Below are 14,371 nucleotides of genomic sequence, written 5' to 3'. Positions count from 1 at the left end.
TTTTCTTATGTAGCCTATGTGTTATTATAACTACATTTGCATATCATGTAACAGCAGACGTTTTAAAAAATGTAAAATTACTGATGTAAAATTGGAGCAGCAATGTAGATACATATTCGATGACAACCAATCGAACCGCTGCGAACATCTGTTTGGCCGGGCCATTGCTGCAAGCTGGCAACGCCAATTTCAACACGTCACCTGTCCTCTGCAAAATATGTAATTTTTATTGTTTAGGTCTGCGTTTCGTGTGTTTTGTTGGTTTTTCGTGTGCAAGATGAAGTTTGCTGACGTGCTGCGTCGCCTGGATGCCTATCCCCGCACCCTAGATGATTTCAGCGTTCGCACAGTGGGCGGCGCCGCAGGTGGGTTCAGGTGTTCAATTGACTGTGGCGATAAGAAACCCAAACAACCGGCTTTTCCCTACTTTTCAGTTACGATCATCAGTACCAGCATTATAAGCCTCCTAATCTTCCTCGAGGTTATCAACTATATGCAGCCTACCCTAAACGAAGAGCTCTTTGTAGACACCACTCGTGGTCACAAGCTGAGAATAAATCTGGACGTGACTCTTCATAATCTGGCGTGCAATTACATCTCCCTGGATGCGATGGATTCATCGGGTGATACACACTTGAGGGTGGACCACGATGTCTTCAAGCACCGGCTGGATCTCAATGGGGAGCCCCTCAAGGAAACGCCCATTAAGGAAATCGTTGCGGTTTCGCCGCCCAATAAGAATGTCACCTGCGGCAGTTGCTACGGAGCGGAGCACAATGCTACCCAGTAAGCTAGTCACTAGCTTCATAAGTTCAACCTTAAATCTCTCCAGTTATCTATTTTCTATTGATATTAGAAAAACACTTATACGAAAGTAGCGCGACCTACTAGATATTACTTCAAGCTCGAATCTCCCATCTAAATTAGGATTTATATGTACCTGGAGCTACCTTTTTAACTTTCTGTATGATCCTATCATAGTAATAGCTTTCTAATCTCTCCTCATGTCAATTACCATCCTTTATAGCTGCTGCAACACGTGCGAGGATGTTCTTGACGCCTATCGACTGCGTAAATGGAACGTGGCGGTGGACAAGATCGAGCAATGTAAGGGCAAGTACAAACGCAGCGACGAAGACGCCTTTAAAGAAGGCTGTCGCATCCAGGGCCACTTAGAAGTGAACCGCATGGCCGGCAGCTTTCACTTTGCGCCCGGCAAGAGCTTCTCCATCCGCCAGTTCCACATCCACGACTTTCAGTTTAGCAATGTAAAGTTATCGCACACAATCAATCATCTATCATTCGGAGAGAAGATCGAGTTCGCCAAGACGCATCCCTTGGATGGACTGCGAGTGGACGTGGCTGGTGAGTAGTGAACAAAACCCATCTAGTATTTGTGTAACGTCTCTATTGCAATAACTTAGCGTAATTTAAACAAGATTGGAGTAGGGCTTAAGGTTGGTTGTTTAGTAACTCTAGTCAAATGCGAGCAGGATCAGCAGCGAATCCCTGTGCCGATGGCCATGAAGGTGCCGAAGGTTCCGCCACCCTGTACCATGGTCTTGCCCACATTGTTGATCAGCTCCCGACCACGTAGTCCGTATCTAATGGAGATTTCGATGTGGTTCATTAGTTAGCCGGTGTAATTACATAATTGCCGGCCCCCACTTGCGTCACTCCTTTGGAGGAGTGGCAAGTGGAGCATCCGGGTGCAAAGTCCAACCTACCTGAGTGCCGAGAACCCGCCGAAGACCGCTCCGCTGGCCATTCCCACGCAGAATCCGATGATGAAGCCCGTCTTCATCTTATCGAAGCACGTTGGTCCCTGCTGGGAAAATGAGCTCGTAGGCAGAGGCATGCCGCAAAGTCCGTGGTTTTACTGGTTCTCCCGATATATATAAGTTGATTCCGCTTTGTAGCAAGCTCCGCTGCTTCGACGCACTTACGAATCACGCAGAAGGTTCGTTTATTTTAGGAAAATTCAAAATATTTCTATTTATTTCGGCACCGACTCGTCGAATAATTCGTGAACGTGTGAGTGTGAGCAGCTGAGTGATGGTGTGCGTGAGCTGTCAAATGGGGCAAAGGGCTGCCAGATTGTTTTTCGCTCGGCTTGCCTCGTTCTGGATATACCCGATAGGGGGCGCTAGCTTAAGAGCGGGTGGCTTGAAATCGTAATGATTAAATTATTTATTTATATAAAACCAAACTAGTTGATATGAGCAATCTTAATTTATGTTGTGATCATAGTTGGAATTTCTTCGAAGATTGTTAGGGTAATTTCGCAGTTTTAAAAATTTTTATGAATTTGGGAATATCTATTTTTAGAAGAGGGAAAGGCACGTCCTAATTACTTACTTAATGAAATGAAGACAATTGAAATTAAATGTAAAATATTTCACTATCAAATCTTCAACAGAAACCAAAAGCGAAATGTTCAATTACTATTTAAAAATTGTGCCCACGTTATACATGCGGGGAAACAGTGACGGCGAGCCCATATACACGAATCAGTTCTCCGTCACGCGATACAGGAAAGATCTATCAGATCGCGAACGAGGAATGCCGGGCATATTCTTCAGCTACGAGCTCTCGCCGCTGATGGTGAAATATGCGGAAAAGCACAGGTCAGTACTACAAAACTACATAAGTAATATTTAATTACAATTTTTATTGGTTGCATTCGGATTTCCCAGCTCCTTTGGTCACTTCGCCACGAATTGCTGTTCCATCATCGGAGGCGTGTTCACGGTGGCCGGCATTCTCGCCGTGCTGCTGAATAACTCGTGGGAGGCCCTTCAACGGAAACTGGAAGTGGGCAAGCTCAGCTAACAACCATTTGAATCTCTTGTGCAGCTTTACTACGCCTAACTCAATATACATTCGACAAATCTCCAAATAAAAGTGCTTAATTTTATAGAAAACAAGGACAGAGCTTTTCCTTTAGGTGGTCCGCTGTCCCACTGACAGGAATCCGGAGGTGTTTGAAAAGTATTTGGCATTGGCTTCCGTCTGCGAACGTTCCGCCGCCTGGGGATTCACAATCTCCAGACCTTGCAGTGGCGTAAAGGCCACACTGGAGGCTGTTCCAGAGATTTGCCGTTTGACCGTCGTGTTTCCGCCATACACCTGCTGCTTCTGCAGGTTCTTGTGCAACGTTTTGCTAATGCGCACCTTGGTCTTCTCATCCACCTGGGGCAATCGGATGCGGCCAGTGCCAGTTTTGCCGATAGTGCCTCGGGAATAGCCCAGATCTCCTTGGTAGGCATCCTCCTCGATCTAAAAAGAAGTATGCAGATTATTAAATAACTCATTACCCTTTTTTTATAAGCCAGAAACTTACGTCTCCGAAATTCATGCGGTTTGCTTGTTTGCGGAACTCCGTTAGCGCATATCGCTCCTTCATCTTGCGCACGCGTTTGCCTCCTCGCTTTTTCTTGCTTCCCTCGATTGGTTTGGGCAGCGGCTTTATGAACTTCACCGGCGGCGGTTCCTGCAGCTTGTCCAGTTTCTTTTCCACATCCTCCTTGAAGCGCAGTCCAATCTCGCCGTGGACACTCTCATGACAGGCATCCACACGGGCAGCCAGCACGGACTTGGCGGCCACCAAGCGAGCTGCCTTGCGTCGCAGATCGGGCGCAGTATCCTGGACAATCTGCGAGTAGTACACGTAGCCCGTGTGCGGCAACATCTGCGTTTGTGAGAAGCCCGACAGGGTTTTCTTCTGTGCACCCAACACCTGAACATTGCAGGCCGGCATTTTGGATAGTTTGGAAAGACCGCCAGCAATGCCCAAGAGTTTAGCTGCCGTCGATGCACCAACGATCATGGAAAGATTTGGAGCTATGAAGGTCATGCGACTCTCCACATACTCGTAGATCTTGGACTTGAAGTTGTTCAGCTCGATGGCCATTTCACAGGCCTCGTCGATCTTGGCCTTCTCCGCTGGTGTCAACATGGTTCTGCCAAGAGAAATGGGGTTCAGTAAGATGTTTTATTTGGTTTGGCGGACAAAATAACTTACCCCTGTGTGGTGGACGCTGTGACTGATACAATCATAATGGTGGCCTGTGTGAGGATGGCCTGCAGCTTTTCGTTGTTCTTGACCTGGTCCAGGTCATTGCCCAGCTCCTTGACAGCCAGCAAGTACTCAATTTCGCCCACGATTAGAGAGTCCAGTTCGGGGAAACGCTTCTGATACTTCTCCTTGGTGAACTTGTGCACGATGGAGATCTCGTTGTCAATGTCCACGGCTATGGCATTCGCGTCCACGATGAGACAGTACTCAGGATCGGATTCCACGGATCCCAGCATTTCGGCTGCAGTTCTTTGGCGACTGGCATAGTGCTCGATCTGCTGCAGCGTGTTCCTCAGGCGCTCCGAGTCGCGCAGCTTGCAAAGTTCGCGCACCGACTGCACGGTTACATCCACGTCCATTAGATTAGGAGCCGGCTTGGCCAGCTTCTCCGCCAGCAACTGTTTTGTGGGAGGGGAATCATTAGGACTCATCAATGTTTGAATTGGTTTTCTTACGCTTTCGTCCTCGGCACTGGCCATCTCGGCATCCTCCTCCTCCAGCTCATTGTCATTGTCTTCCTCGAGATCGGCTAAAAGCTCATCGGCGAGCGACATTTTGGCTTATTTCTAAAATTTATTTTACAAACTCGTGAAATTAAGTTTGTTTTGGAATTAAAGTGACCGTTGCTTAACCGCTTAATAATACCTCGCGGCTTATTGCAAAATATCGTAAAATAAAAAGGATATTTCTGTGAAGAATACCATAAGGTAGTTCCGCAGGATATAAATTGTTATATTTTACAAAATTTAATTACCATTTCAGACATGGAGACAAGGACGCAATAACACAGCTCTTGCTATTATTTTTGACTTTAAAATTCTGCATTTAAAAGTCAAACAAGTTCAAAAACTGTTGTCCATCTGAGCCCTTTGATGAGAATCGACGACTTTATTAAATTATGAACTTTCAATGCTGTTGGATTTTGAGGAGATAAGTACTTTATGAATAAATATAGCTGTCAGTAGAAATGTTCTATTATATTTGGAGAAGAATAAATTTGTCAAGATATTATGTATTCGAAAATTCAAACGTGTATTAGCACCCGAAATATACTAAATTGATGAACTACTATTGTGGTATTTTTAAGCCAGTGTTTCGCAGAATATTATTCGGTTTTGGCGCACAATCTCGGCGTCTGCATCCTGGTTTTTGCGCAACCTGGCCGACGTTTCTAGGCCACTATCATGTCCAAGAAGTTGAACACCAGCGTGGGCGGAACGCCCACAAACACGCTATTTAATTACTTTTCCAAATCGCCGGCTGTCGACAAAAAGAAATTGAATCCCAGCGCGAAAACGGATCCGAAAGAATCCACGACCGAAAAGGAGAATCTCCAGAACCAGCAGCTGAAGGTAAAGGATGCAAAGAAAGAGGATTCCAAGCCGGCTGCCAAGAGGAAGTTGCCCATTTCCGACGATGAGACAGGCAATGGGCAACGCAAGCGGAAGCGCATCGTTCAGCCGGAATCGGAAAGTGAACCGGAAATGGAGGAGACCAAGTCGGAGGACGACTTCTCCGATTGCGCCTCCGACTATGAGCCGGATGATAATGAAGCCAGCGATGATAGCGGCAGCAGCGGCGAGGAGGAGGTGTCGCCCAGCGAGAACGACATGTCAGTGGACAGTCCGACTCCGAAAAAATCGCGCAAAAAGTCAAAGATCCTGAACAACAACAATAACAATGAGCCAACGAGCAAGAAGGTCAAGCTAGAGTCACCCATCCAGCTGGCCGAGGGTTCAACCTTTCAGGAGAAGCTGAAGAACCTGCAGAGCAATGCCAAGAAGGATGCTTCCTACGATGATATCGTTACCACCACGTCCAATCTGGATGAGCCCGTTGTTTGGCCGCACCAGAAACTGGAGTTCCTCCAGCCGGACAAGATCATGGACAAACAAAAAAGGCGTCCAGATCATCCGGACTACGATAAGAGCACCCTGCACGTGCCGGAGAACTTCCTCAATGGACTGTCGCCAGGAGTTCGACAATGGTGGGTACTTAAGTCGTCCAACTACGACTGCGTCTTGTTTTTCAAGGTGGGCAAGTTCTATGAACTGTATCACATGGATGCGGATGTGGGCGTCAACGAGCTGGGCTTCACTTACATGCGCGGCGAGTTTGCTCACTCGGGTTTCCCGGAGATATCCTTCGACAAGATGTCCACCATCCTCATAGACAGGGGCTTCAAGGTGATTTGTGCCAGGAGAAGTTTCTTTTCCCATAATAATCCAACATTTCCTTTAGGTGGCTCGCGTGGAGCAAACGGAAACCCCAGATATGATGACGGAGCGCTGCAAGCGGATCAAGGCCACCAAGTTCGACAAAGTGGTGGCCCGCGAGATCTGCCAGATTACCAATCGTGGCACCCAGGTCTTCGGCTCACAGTGCAAGATCGGACCGAATCATCAGCCCAACTATATGCTGGCCATAGTGGAGCAGGATGAGGGAACTTGGAGCCGGTACGGAGTGTGCTTCATAGACACCTCCATTGGGGACTTTCATTTGGGCGAGTTCGAAGACGACAAGAACTGTTCCCGCCTGCTCACCCTCTTGTCACATCATATGCCCGTGCTGGTAAAAAACTGCTTTACATGGGTACATGGAAAACCACTTATGTCTATGTATTCCGTAGCTACTCAATGAGAAATCCGCTTTGAGCCAGCGTTCTCAGCAAATTGTGCGCACTGTGCTGGGTGGAATCCTCAAGGAGCAGGTGCCCGGCAACGGAAATCAGGCCTGCAGTGCCGAGAAAACCCTGAAACTTCTGGCGGAACGTTACTATGCTGGAAACGGAGCCGATGACAACTGGCCATTGGTGCTGCGCACAATGCAGTCAGATATGGATCACTTGGGCCTTACACCCAATGATAATTACAAGCTGGCCCTTAAAGCTCTCGGCCAGTGCATCTTCTTTATACACAAGTGCAAGCTGGAGCCCAAGGTGCTGCCCATGGCGCGTTATCAGCTATATGTGCCGCCCGATCAACTGGAGGATGCCAAGCCGGCGGTGGCCTCCACCCTGAGACGCTCCCACATGGTACTGGATGCCACTACGTTGTCGAACCTCAGGATTATCGGCGAGGAACACTCCTTGCTCTCCACTTTGGATCACTGCTGCACCAAGTTCGGAAAGCGACTGCTGCACCACTGGCTTTGCGCTCCGAGCTGCGATGTGGCGGTCATCAAGGAGCGACAGGATGCCATTGGCGAGCTAATGCGAATGACCAGCGAACTGCAGGAAGTTCGCGCTTTGCTAGCTCCAATGCCGGATTTGGAACGAAATCTGGCCCAGATTCACCTATTTGGAAACAAGCGGATAAAGCAGATGGATCACCCGGATTCCCGGGCGATTCTCTTCGAGGAGAAGATATATAACAAGCAAAAGCTACTGGGATTCATGGCCGTTCTCAAGGGATTTAACGCCCTCACCAAGCTGCCTACGATGTTCCATCAGTGCGAAACAGCTTTGCTCAGGAGGATTACCCAGCTGCCGGAATCTGAAGGTACTTTTCCCGACCTTAGCAAGGAGCTACAATATTTTGCCACTGCCTTTGACCATGATGCAGCTGCTAAAACGGGTGTGATTGCGCCTCAAGCGGGAATGGATGCTGAGTACGATGCGGCAATGGATTCCATAGGTGAGATTGAGAAGCGCCTGAAATCATATCTTGAGGAGCAAGAGCGACACTTTGGCTGCCGCATTACCTACTTCGGAAGCGACAAGAAGCGTTACCAGTTGGATGTGCCGGAAAGCCATGCCAGTAAGGCCAATAAATCCTATTCCTTGGAAGGACAGACAAAGGGAAAGAAACCATGTCGTCGCTACACCACTGCTGAAACAAGAGCTCTGCTGAAGGACATGCAGCACGCTGAAGAGACAAGGAACACTGTGCTAAAAGATCTGGCGCGTCGTCTCTTCGAGAAGTTTTCAAATTATTACGACCAGTGGAAGCAATGCATCGATTGCGTCGCCAACCTGGATGTCCTGTGCTCACTAGCCGAATACGCTGGCCAACAGATGGTTATTTGCGTGCCAGAGTTGGTCTCTGGTACGGAGCAGCCGTTTATCCAACTGGAGGAGGGCTACCACCCTTGCGTCAATGCATCCACCTATATACCCAATGGCCTGGAATTAGGCACCGCATCGGAGGCGCCACTATCCCTGCTCACTGGTCCCAATATGGGCGGCAAAAGTACGCTGATGCGGGAAGTGGGACTCCTCGTAATTATGGCGCAAATTGTGAGTAATTGTAACATTCGTTATGTTTGCTTAATTATTATTTAATTCCATTTTAGGGCGCCCACATTCCCGCTACTACCTGTCGTCTTTCGTTGGTGGACAGAATATTCACGCGCCTAGGTGCTCAGGATGACATTCTTGCCGGGCACAGTACCTTCCTCGTGGAGCTTAACGAAACGTCACTCATTCTTAAGCATGCCACTTGCCATTCGCTTGTGTTGCTCGACGAACTCGGCAGGGGAACCGCCACTTATGATGGCACAGCGATTGCTGCCTCTGTTGTGAACTTCCTGGCCAATCTCAAGTGTCGCACTCTGTTCTCCACGCACTATCACAATCTGATTGATTTCTTCCACGACGACAAGAGAATCACACTGGGTCACATGGCCTGCATGGTGGAGAACGAAGACAATGCGGATCCCACCCAAGAAACGGTCACGTTCCTGTACAAGTACACAGCCGGTGCCTGTCCCAAATCGTATGGCTTTAACGCTGCCAAGCTAGCTGGAATGCCTCAGGGAATTATAAAGCGGGCCTATGAGGTGCGTGCTTTTTAGCCATTATGTTAAGAACTTCACTGAACAATTTCATCTTTCAGCTTTCCAAGAAAGTCGAAGCCATTGCTCTGCAGCGCAAGATTACGACCAAGATCGTAGCTGCCACCGCCGGAAACGAAGACTCCAAAAAGGAGAAATTAACTGCTCTCAAGGATTTACTAAAGCAGTTAAAAATGTGCCAAGTTTAAGGTGCAGATGCTCCAAAGTTGAGGCTACTTATGATTACTTATGATTCGCCAAGAGGCAGCTATGCTGTAATTGGAAGTATACGTTGCTTTCTAAGCATTTTTCTCCATTTCAGTAAGCACGTTTTTTTTTTGTATCTTTTATAAGTACTCTGAATCAAAAGCTGTGCCATTATCAACAATCATTGAGCAAAATATCTATGAATTGTTCCATTTGAAGCCCAGAAAGCATTTTAAATTGTTTGCCATTAGTTGCCACTGTTTAATTCTTTTTATTATAATTATTATTTTTTGTATCACAGTAAAAATTAAAATTAAAACAAGTTCACAATCAAAATACACACACATATGATATTATTATTCAATACTTATAAATAAAATGTTACACAATAAATACAAATATTGATAAAAATTGTACAAAACACACATTGCGCTGTTCGAATTAAAATAATACGCCATATGATATTTTATGAAAAATAGGAATGCAGATTGTATTTGTATTATATCAGATATATGTTAGCTTGTGCGAATCGGTTATAGAGTTAGTAGTTTGTCAACAGGCTGAGAAACCTTTACGAGTAGCTCTCAACAGCTAACATTTCAACTAAAAGCCGGACTAGATAATGCCTAAAACAGAAAGTAAAACCTTGAAAAGAAAGTGCGCTCTAATAACAGGCAACTTATTTCAGGTCGAGCCATTATTCGCTGGTTGCTTACAAAAACACTTACAAAAGATCTAATCTATATAGCTGATGCCTCTTCTCGTTTTAGTTAAGCTTTTTAATGTTGAACTACTTTAACTGGCCTGTCTTTTACTCATTACGGTCTATTTTGGACTTGCTTTTAGTTTAAACGACTATAAATTACCGATCTATGTATACATAGCACTTGTATATCCATATATAACTAGACTAGGTTCCTACGTTCTCTTACGCATCTGGTATTGTATATGTTACAACGGTCGGCAGGGAAATCTTTTACTCGCCACCGACCTCATGCCTCTCCGGTTTCATTTGATTTATGGTTTAGGTTTACTTACCAACTAACTACAAAAAACATTTACGTAAAACTCCGGCAAAAACGAAGCGACTTTACACATGGCTTAGCGAAGGATGGTCGCAGGATTTCTCTCTTCTCAAAAACATTTGGGACTAGAAAGCTTGGAGTTTTGTTAATAACTTTTGCTAATAACTTTTTGTAGAATCAGCTTAGAAGAAGGAATGGTACTTGAAATCAGCAAATCAGTTAAATAATATAATATTTGGCCATTATTCATTACTCAAATCATAGTTATTGGTTTAAGACTAACTATTGCACCATTGTACTTTCCGAAATCAGAAGGAACCCATCCTGTGGATAGTGAGAGTGAAAGTGGAGAAGGTGATGCCTACGAAACAACAATTCAGAAGCGAATGACTCACTGATGAATGAAAATGCCACTTGATCTACCCATTGCCCAAGCCCACAATTTGGATCGCATCTACAACCTGGACTCAGTCGTCGCTGGAGTCGCTGATGACGTCCTTGCGTGCCTTGAAGTTGCGCCAGGATCTCGTCGTGCAGACTCCGGGTCCCCGCCACCAGTCGTTGACATCCGTGTACCAGCGGGGCTTCCTCAGTTGCTCCTCGTTATGGAGCGTGGCACACACGCGACACCAGTAGTACGTGTTGATGAACTCCCCGGTGCCCTTCCACTTGAAGTACGAGTTGTAGAGCTCGTCGTCGTGATCCAGGATGTGCAGATACTCGGCCAGCTCCTTGGGCGAGGAGAACTCGTCCACGTGGATGTAGGACCTGCGCGGTGCACTCACCTCGTAGTCCTCTGGCCGGGCGCCCATGACGATGGGCAGAACCCTCCTGTTCAGCGCGTTCACGAAGAACTTCTCCGTGATGTAGTCCTTGCAGTTGGAGTTCTCGAACGCCAGGTAGAACTTGTAGTCGTTGTCCAGGATCTCGAAGCACTTGTCCGCCGTGCTGCGGGAGCACTTGAAGTTGCCACACGCCCCATAGATGTCAACCTGGTGGAAAACATTATGAGAGATTATTATATTTTATCTTTTGTACTATGTGAAGTCATATCTACCTCGATATATTTCTGCAGTTCATGGGCGTACTGGAGCCGGCCATTCCTCGCTCCACAGTTGGACACAAACCAGGCCACTTTCTTGGTCTTGTTGACGGAGTAGTTGATATCCTGCTCCTGCTGCTGCACCTTTGTGTCGTAGTACTGCCACTTTTCGTAGGGGGCTACAATTGTGCTGTCCCGCCTGAAAAGAAAATAGTTGTTTGAAAAGGTGTATGTGTGTGTAAGGTGTGTATCCTCTGGGACAGCAGTCTGCGTAGTGACGAAGCGCACCCAGAGGAGCGTGCGAAGGCAACTACTATATGTACAGGGAAAAAAGGGAATTTGCTGGGTTCCGATCACAAAAACAGATACACCAATCAAAAAGGTAATCCATACCAACACTAAATGTTAGAGTATAGAAAATAATAACCCAACAAAATTGAGAGATTTAAACTCAAATTAGGTTAAATGTAATTTCAAAGCGTTGTGTAATTTATAATAATTATTAATAAAGCTCCGATTACCTCACCTTCCACTGAAGAGATTCTAATGCATATTTAATGCTCACAATTACTTATTTTTAATGTAGAATATTTTTTTAAAACGAAATGTGGACCTGATTTGTAAAGAGAACGCTAGCCATTTTCAATATGCAATTATTTTCATAGTAGGCTTCAGAACTCAAAGTTAAAGATTCAGAAAATACAGATAACAAAAAAATAAACCCACCTGTAGGTGGCCGTCCAGTTGATGGCATCGGGCACCTTGACATTCTGCGTGTGGTACGGGCACTCCAGGTAGTAGAGCATGGAGACCTGCTTGGAGTTGCTGGGCCGCCGAATGCCCGTGGGGATGTAGTGATCCTTGTAGAGGATCATATCGGCCGTGGCGGCCAGATCGCGATTGGCAGTCAGTTCGCAGGTGTCCACGGGACACTTGGCTTTCAGGAAGACGTCGCGACCCTTCTTTACGTTCCACGGACCCAATCCATTGTAGACGAGGATGGTCTTCAGCTTGCCGCTGGACTTGATCTCCTCATAGTTGTGCGGCACGTACATGAGCTGGTTGATAATGCGATCGGAATAGGGATCCTGATGGGGCAGCAGTCGTGGGGCATGTCGCTTCCTGGCCTTGCGATTGCTGTAAGTCCTGGCCGGTTTTGGATAGTACTCTCCGTTCTTGAAGAACCAGGCTTTTTCCGCCGGCGGCTCTTGCATGCGATCCGCCTCGTTTTCCTCCTCCTCCAGAACCGCCTGTTCCGGCTGCTCGACGAGATTATCCGCCATTTCGGGCAGTAGGGTGGCCGCAACTGACGGGGGAGTGGAACTGGTGGCCATCAGGTGCTCCTCGTCCATGGACTGTAGTTGATGCAGATGCTGGTGCTGCTGTTGCTGTGTGCTTATCTGTGACGATCGTGGACTCAGCGTCTTCCATATTTCGCGCTCTCTGTGGAGTTTGATGAACAAGAGTCAATTGTAGTGTATAAAGATTTCTTAAGCTGTGTTACATCAGACTTTTGTGTTTAATTGCTTCTTAATACAAATGGGCAATCAAAATTCAGAGGCATGAGTAACACAGTATAGAGATATATTATGCTGTGTTTCTTAAGCATTTTAAATAGTTATACAAACATTAATAGATATGGTTATACTTTAAGTGCATCTTAAATCAGTTGAAACTTTAACAACGACTTAATCTATGCACATTTTTTAAAACTTCTCATTTTTTGTAAGCTAACCGTGACTTCTCATAGTCAAAGAAAATTATTGAACTTCAGTGATGTAGAATATCAATTTCTTAAAAGTGCTGCTCAGGTCTCTTGTTTACATATTTTTTAACACCTGTTTGGCAGACTCTTCCCTTATCAGCCACTTTTGGAGATGAAGTTACAATATTTGAGTGGTACTATTTACCCTCAGACTGTTCACCAACATGATGTCTTACTCACTTGAGACTGAAACCGAATATGAGGAGGAGGGCGCAGATCAGTGTAAGGTAGAAGTACTTCTTGAGGGAAATCTTCGGACGCCGCATGGTGACCACTTCCACTCCTCGGCGATGGGGCTCTAGACTACGGGTTCCGGGGGCCAATAATCCGACTGCGTCTTCTTCAGCTGGCGTTGGTCATTGTGCTGTGCGAGATAGACAAACAAATGTGATATTAAATGGGAAATACAAATAGTGGACTCTCTGTCGTTGCCCCGAAATTCCAGCACTAATTACCCGTGTTAATTATTCTGGACTGATATGACTTCGAATTTTGGTTCAGTATTTTGGTTTTGTACTCAAATCGTGTGGATCGGTTGAACTCTCTGCGAGAACTGCGCTCAATATCGAAAATGTTTCGTTTCAACGATCCGAGGGGTGTGTATCATACTCACTAATCTAATATTGTGTTTGGAATAACATTTCATAAATTATTTCCGAGGGGATTTGATATTATTTGTCGATCTCTAGTAAGTTAGCTTTGCCTTGCACTTAGCAACGATCACTACTACTGATAGTCGACATAATTATTCGGATATGTGCCATTAGTCATGGACGAACAAGTTAAATGACATTAGTTCCGATCCGAGAGCAGGGCACCAAGTGATATCCCATACTCAGTTGAATTATATGTATATTAAAATGTGGGAGAGTCTCTTGGGTTTAGTTTATAAAAATATTTCAAATCGCACAATTCGTATTTGCCCAGACCAAATATTGAGCCAGATGGCTGTCTCGCCTTAAGAGCTGTTCCACATCAGCCAGCGGGGCGTATACGTAATACAAAAAAGCAGGGGCTCGGCGAATCGGGTAAAGTGGTTGGAAAAGTGGGGGTGAAGGTGGCAAATGCCCATCTCCTCCTGGCAATTGGCAGTCTCAAAAGCTGGCTACTAGCCACGGCTTTTATGGACCTGGCCCCGAGGGTGGCCTAATTACAGGGGAAGCCGGCGGGCGGGTGCATCTTCATTTGGGCCACATTCCTGGCTAATCCCCCAGAGCCCTCACCAAGTGTCCATCCATCCATCTATCGCATGTCATTTATGGCACTATTCCGTAGGAGTGCCTCTGTGTGACTCATCCCGCCGGCGGTTGCAACATCACTTAGGGTCTGGTCTCTGGTCTCTTGTTCCGCACTACTTTGGTGGCCATGCAAAAAGGTGGTAGCAATGGTGGTTTCACCGGGGGCTTCACCGCACTTATGTGGCCCGCTCCATTTCGCAACTGTTCTACACTCGAAAAAAGTCTGAAAGTTCCTAGCTAGGT

At 46.2% G+C, this 14,371-nt stretch overlaps 5 protein-coding genes across 6 annotated transcripts; 2 read left to right on the top strand and 3 right to left on the bottom strand.

Moving 5' to 3' along the window:
* The first annotated feature begins 160 nt into the window (after positions 1-160).
* Positions 161-2,924, top strand: LOC6534461 (endoplasmic reticulum-Golgi intermediate compartment protein 3). Its single transcript, XM_002095102.3, has 5 exons — positions 161-365; positions 435-786; positions 1,028-1,365; positions 2,420-2,627; positions 2,697-2,924. The coding sequence occupies exons 1-5, from the start codon at positions 278-280 to the stop codon at positions 2,830-2,832; spliced, it is 1,122 nt and encodes a 373-aa protein (XP_002095138.1). The 5' UTR covers positions 161-277; the 3' UTR covers positions 2,833-2,924.
* On the bottom strand, positions 1,392-2,061 carry LOC6534462 (reactive oxygen species modulator 1). The gene is made up of 2 exons (XM_002095103.4): positions 1,728-2,061; positions 1,392-1,604 (listed from the first exon to the last, which is right to left on the bottom strand). Exons 1-2 carry the CDS (start codon positions 1,856-1,858, stop codon positions 1,496-1,498), a joined length of 240 nt encoding a protein of 79 aa, XP_002095139.1. The 5' UTR covers positions 1,859-2,061; the 3' UTR covers positions 1,392-1,495.
* LOC6534460 (U4/U6 small nuclear ribonucleoprotein Prp31) lies at positions 2,839-4,712 on the bottom strand. 2 transcript variants are annotated; one of them, XM_002095101.3, is made up of 4 exons: positions 4,534-4,711; positions 4,025-4,476; positions 3,344-3,962; positions 2,839-3,279 (listed from the first exon to the last, which is right to left on the bottom strand). In XM_002095101.3, the coding sequence occupies exons 1-4, from the start codon at positions 4,630-4,632 to the stop codon at positions 2,944-2,946; spliced, it is 1,506 nt and encodes a 501-aa protein (XP_002095137.1). In that variant the 5' UTR covers positions 4,633-4,711; the 3' UTR covers positions 2,839-2,943. The 2 variants fall into 2 exon arrangements, with proteins under 2 accessions (XP_002095137.1, XP_039229816.1); XM_039373882.1 differs by having other exon boundaries at positions 4,025-4,712.
* Positions 4,713-5,103: 391 nt separating this feature from the next.
* Positions 5,104-9,536, top strand: LOC6534459 (probable DNA mismatch repair protein Msh6). Its single transcript, XM_002095100.4, has 5 exons — positions 5,104-6,264; positions 6,320-6,649; positions 6,708-8,315; positions 8,372-8,857; positions 8,914-9,536. The coding sequence occupies exons 1-5, from the start codon at positions 5,263-5,265 to the stop codon at positions 9,058-9,060; spliced, it is 3,573 nt and encodes a 1,190-aa protein (XP_002095136.1). The 5' UTR covers positions 5,104-5,262; the 3' UTR covers positions 9,061-9,536.
* LOC6534458 (glycoprotein 3-alpha-L-fucosyltransferase A) lies at positions 9,153-13,596 on the bottom strand. The gene is made up of 5 exons (XM_015195158.3): positions 13,504-13,596; positions 13,071-13,254; positions 11,852-12,568; positions 11,141-11,324; positions 9,153-11,075 (listed from the first exon to the last, which is right to left on the bottom strand). The coding sequence occupies exons 2-5, from the start codon at positions 13,154-13,156 to the stop codon at positions 10,551-10,553; spliced, it is 1,512 nt and encodes a 503-aa protein (XP_015050644.1). The 5' UTR covers positions 13,157-13,254; positions 13,504-13,596; the 3' UTR covers positions 9,153-10,550.
* Positions 13,597-14,371: the final 775 nt, after the last annotated feature.

Source organism: Drosophila yakuba, chromosome 3L, assembly GCF_016746365.2.
Source record: "Drosophila yakuba strain Tai18E2 chromosome 3L, Prin_Dyak_Tai18E2_2.1, whole genome shotgun sequence".
In the NCBI taxonomy this organism is placed as follows: domain Eukaryota; kingdom Metazoa; phylum Arthropoda; class Insecta; order Diptera; family Drosophilidae; genus Drosophila; species Drosophila yakuba.
The sequence above is the reverse complement of the archived record's forward strand: the minus strand, read 5'-3'. Positions and strand labels throughout refer to the sequence as shown.

Coding starts and splice junctions, on each gene's coding strand:
- LOC6534461 (XM_002095102.3), top strand. CDS start 278: ATGAAGTTTGCTGACGTGCTGCGTCGCCTGGATGCCTATCCCCGCACC. Junction 787..1,027: donor GCGGAGCACAATGCTACCCA/GTAAGCTAGTCA, acceptor CATCCTTTATAG/CTGCTGCAACACGTGCGAGG. Junction 2,628..2,696: donor AAATATGCGGAAAAGCACAG/GTCAGTACTACA, acceptor CGGATTTCCCAG/CTCCTTTGGTCACTTCGCCA.
- LOC6534462 (XM_002095103.4), bottom strand. CDS start 1,858: ATGCCTCTGCCTACGAGCTCATTTTCCCAGCAGGGACCAACGTGCTTC. Junction 1,605..1,727: donor GGCGGGTTCTCGGCACTCAG/GTAGGTTGGACT, acceptor AATCTCCATTAG/ATACGGACTACGTGGTCGGG.
- LOC6534458 (XM_015195158.3), bottom strand. CDS start 13,156: ATGCGGCGTCCGAAGATTTCCCTCAAGAAGTACTTCTACCTTACACTG. Junction 11,325..11,851: donor AACTGGACGGCCACCTACAG/GTGGGTTTATTT, acceptor TTTTCTTTTCAG/GCGGGACAGCACAATTGTAG. Junction 11,076..11,140: donor AACTGCAGAAATATATCGAG/GTAGATATGACT, acceptor GTTTTCCACCAG/GTTGACATCTATGGGGCGTG.
- LOC6534459 (XM_002095100.4), top strand. CDS start 5,263: ATGTCCAAGAAGTTGAACACCAGCGTGGGCGGAACGCCCACAAACACG. Junction 6,265..6,319: donor TCATAGACAGGGGCTTCAAG/GTGATTTGTGCC, acceptor CATTTCCTTTAG/GTGGCTCGCGTGGAGCAAAC. Junction 8,316..8,371: donor TCGTAATTATGGCGCAAATT/GTGAGTAATTGT, acceptor ATTCCATTTTAG/GGCGCCCACATTCCCGCTAC.
- LOC6534460 (XM_039373882.1), bottom strand. CDS start 4,632: ATGTCGCTCGCCGATGAGCTTTTAGCCGATCTCGAGGAAGACAATGAC. Junction 3,963..4,024: donor ACAGCGTCCACCACACAGGG/GTAAGTTATTTT, acceptor TTCTCTTGGCAG/AACCATGTTGACACCAGCGG. Junction 3,280..3,343: donor ACCGCATGAATTTCGGAGAC/GTAAGTTTCTGG, acceptor ACTTCTTTTTAG/ATCGAGGAGGATGCCTACCA.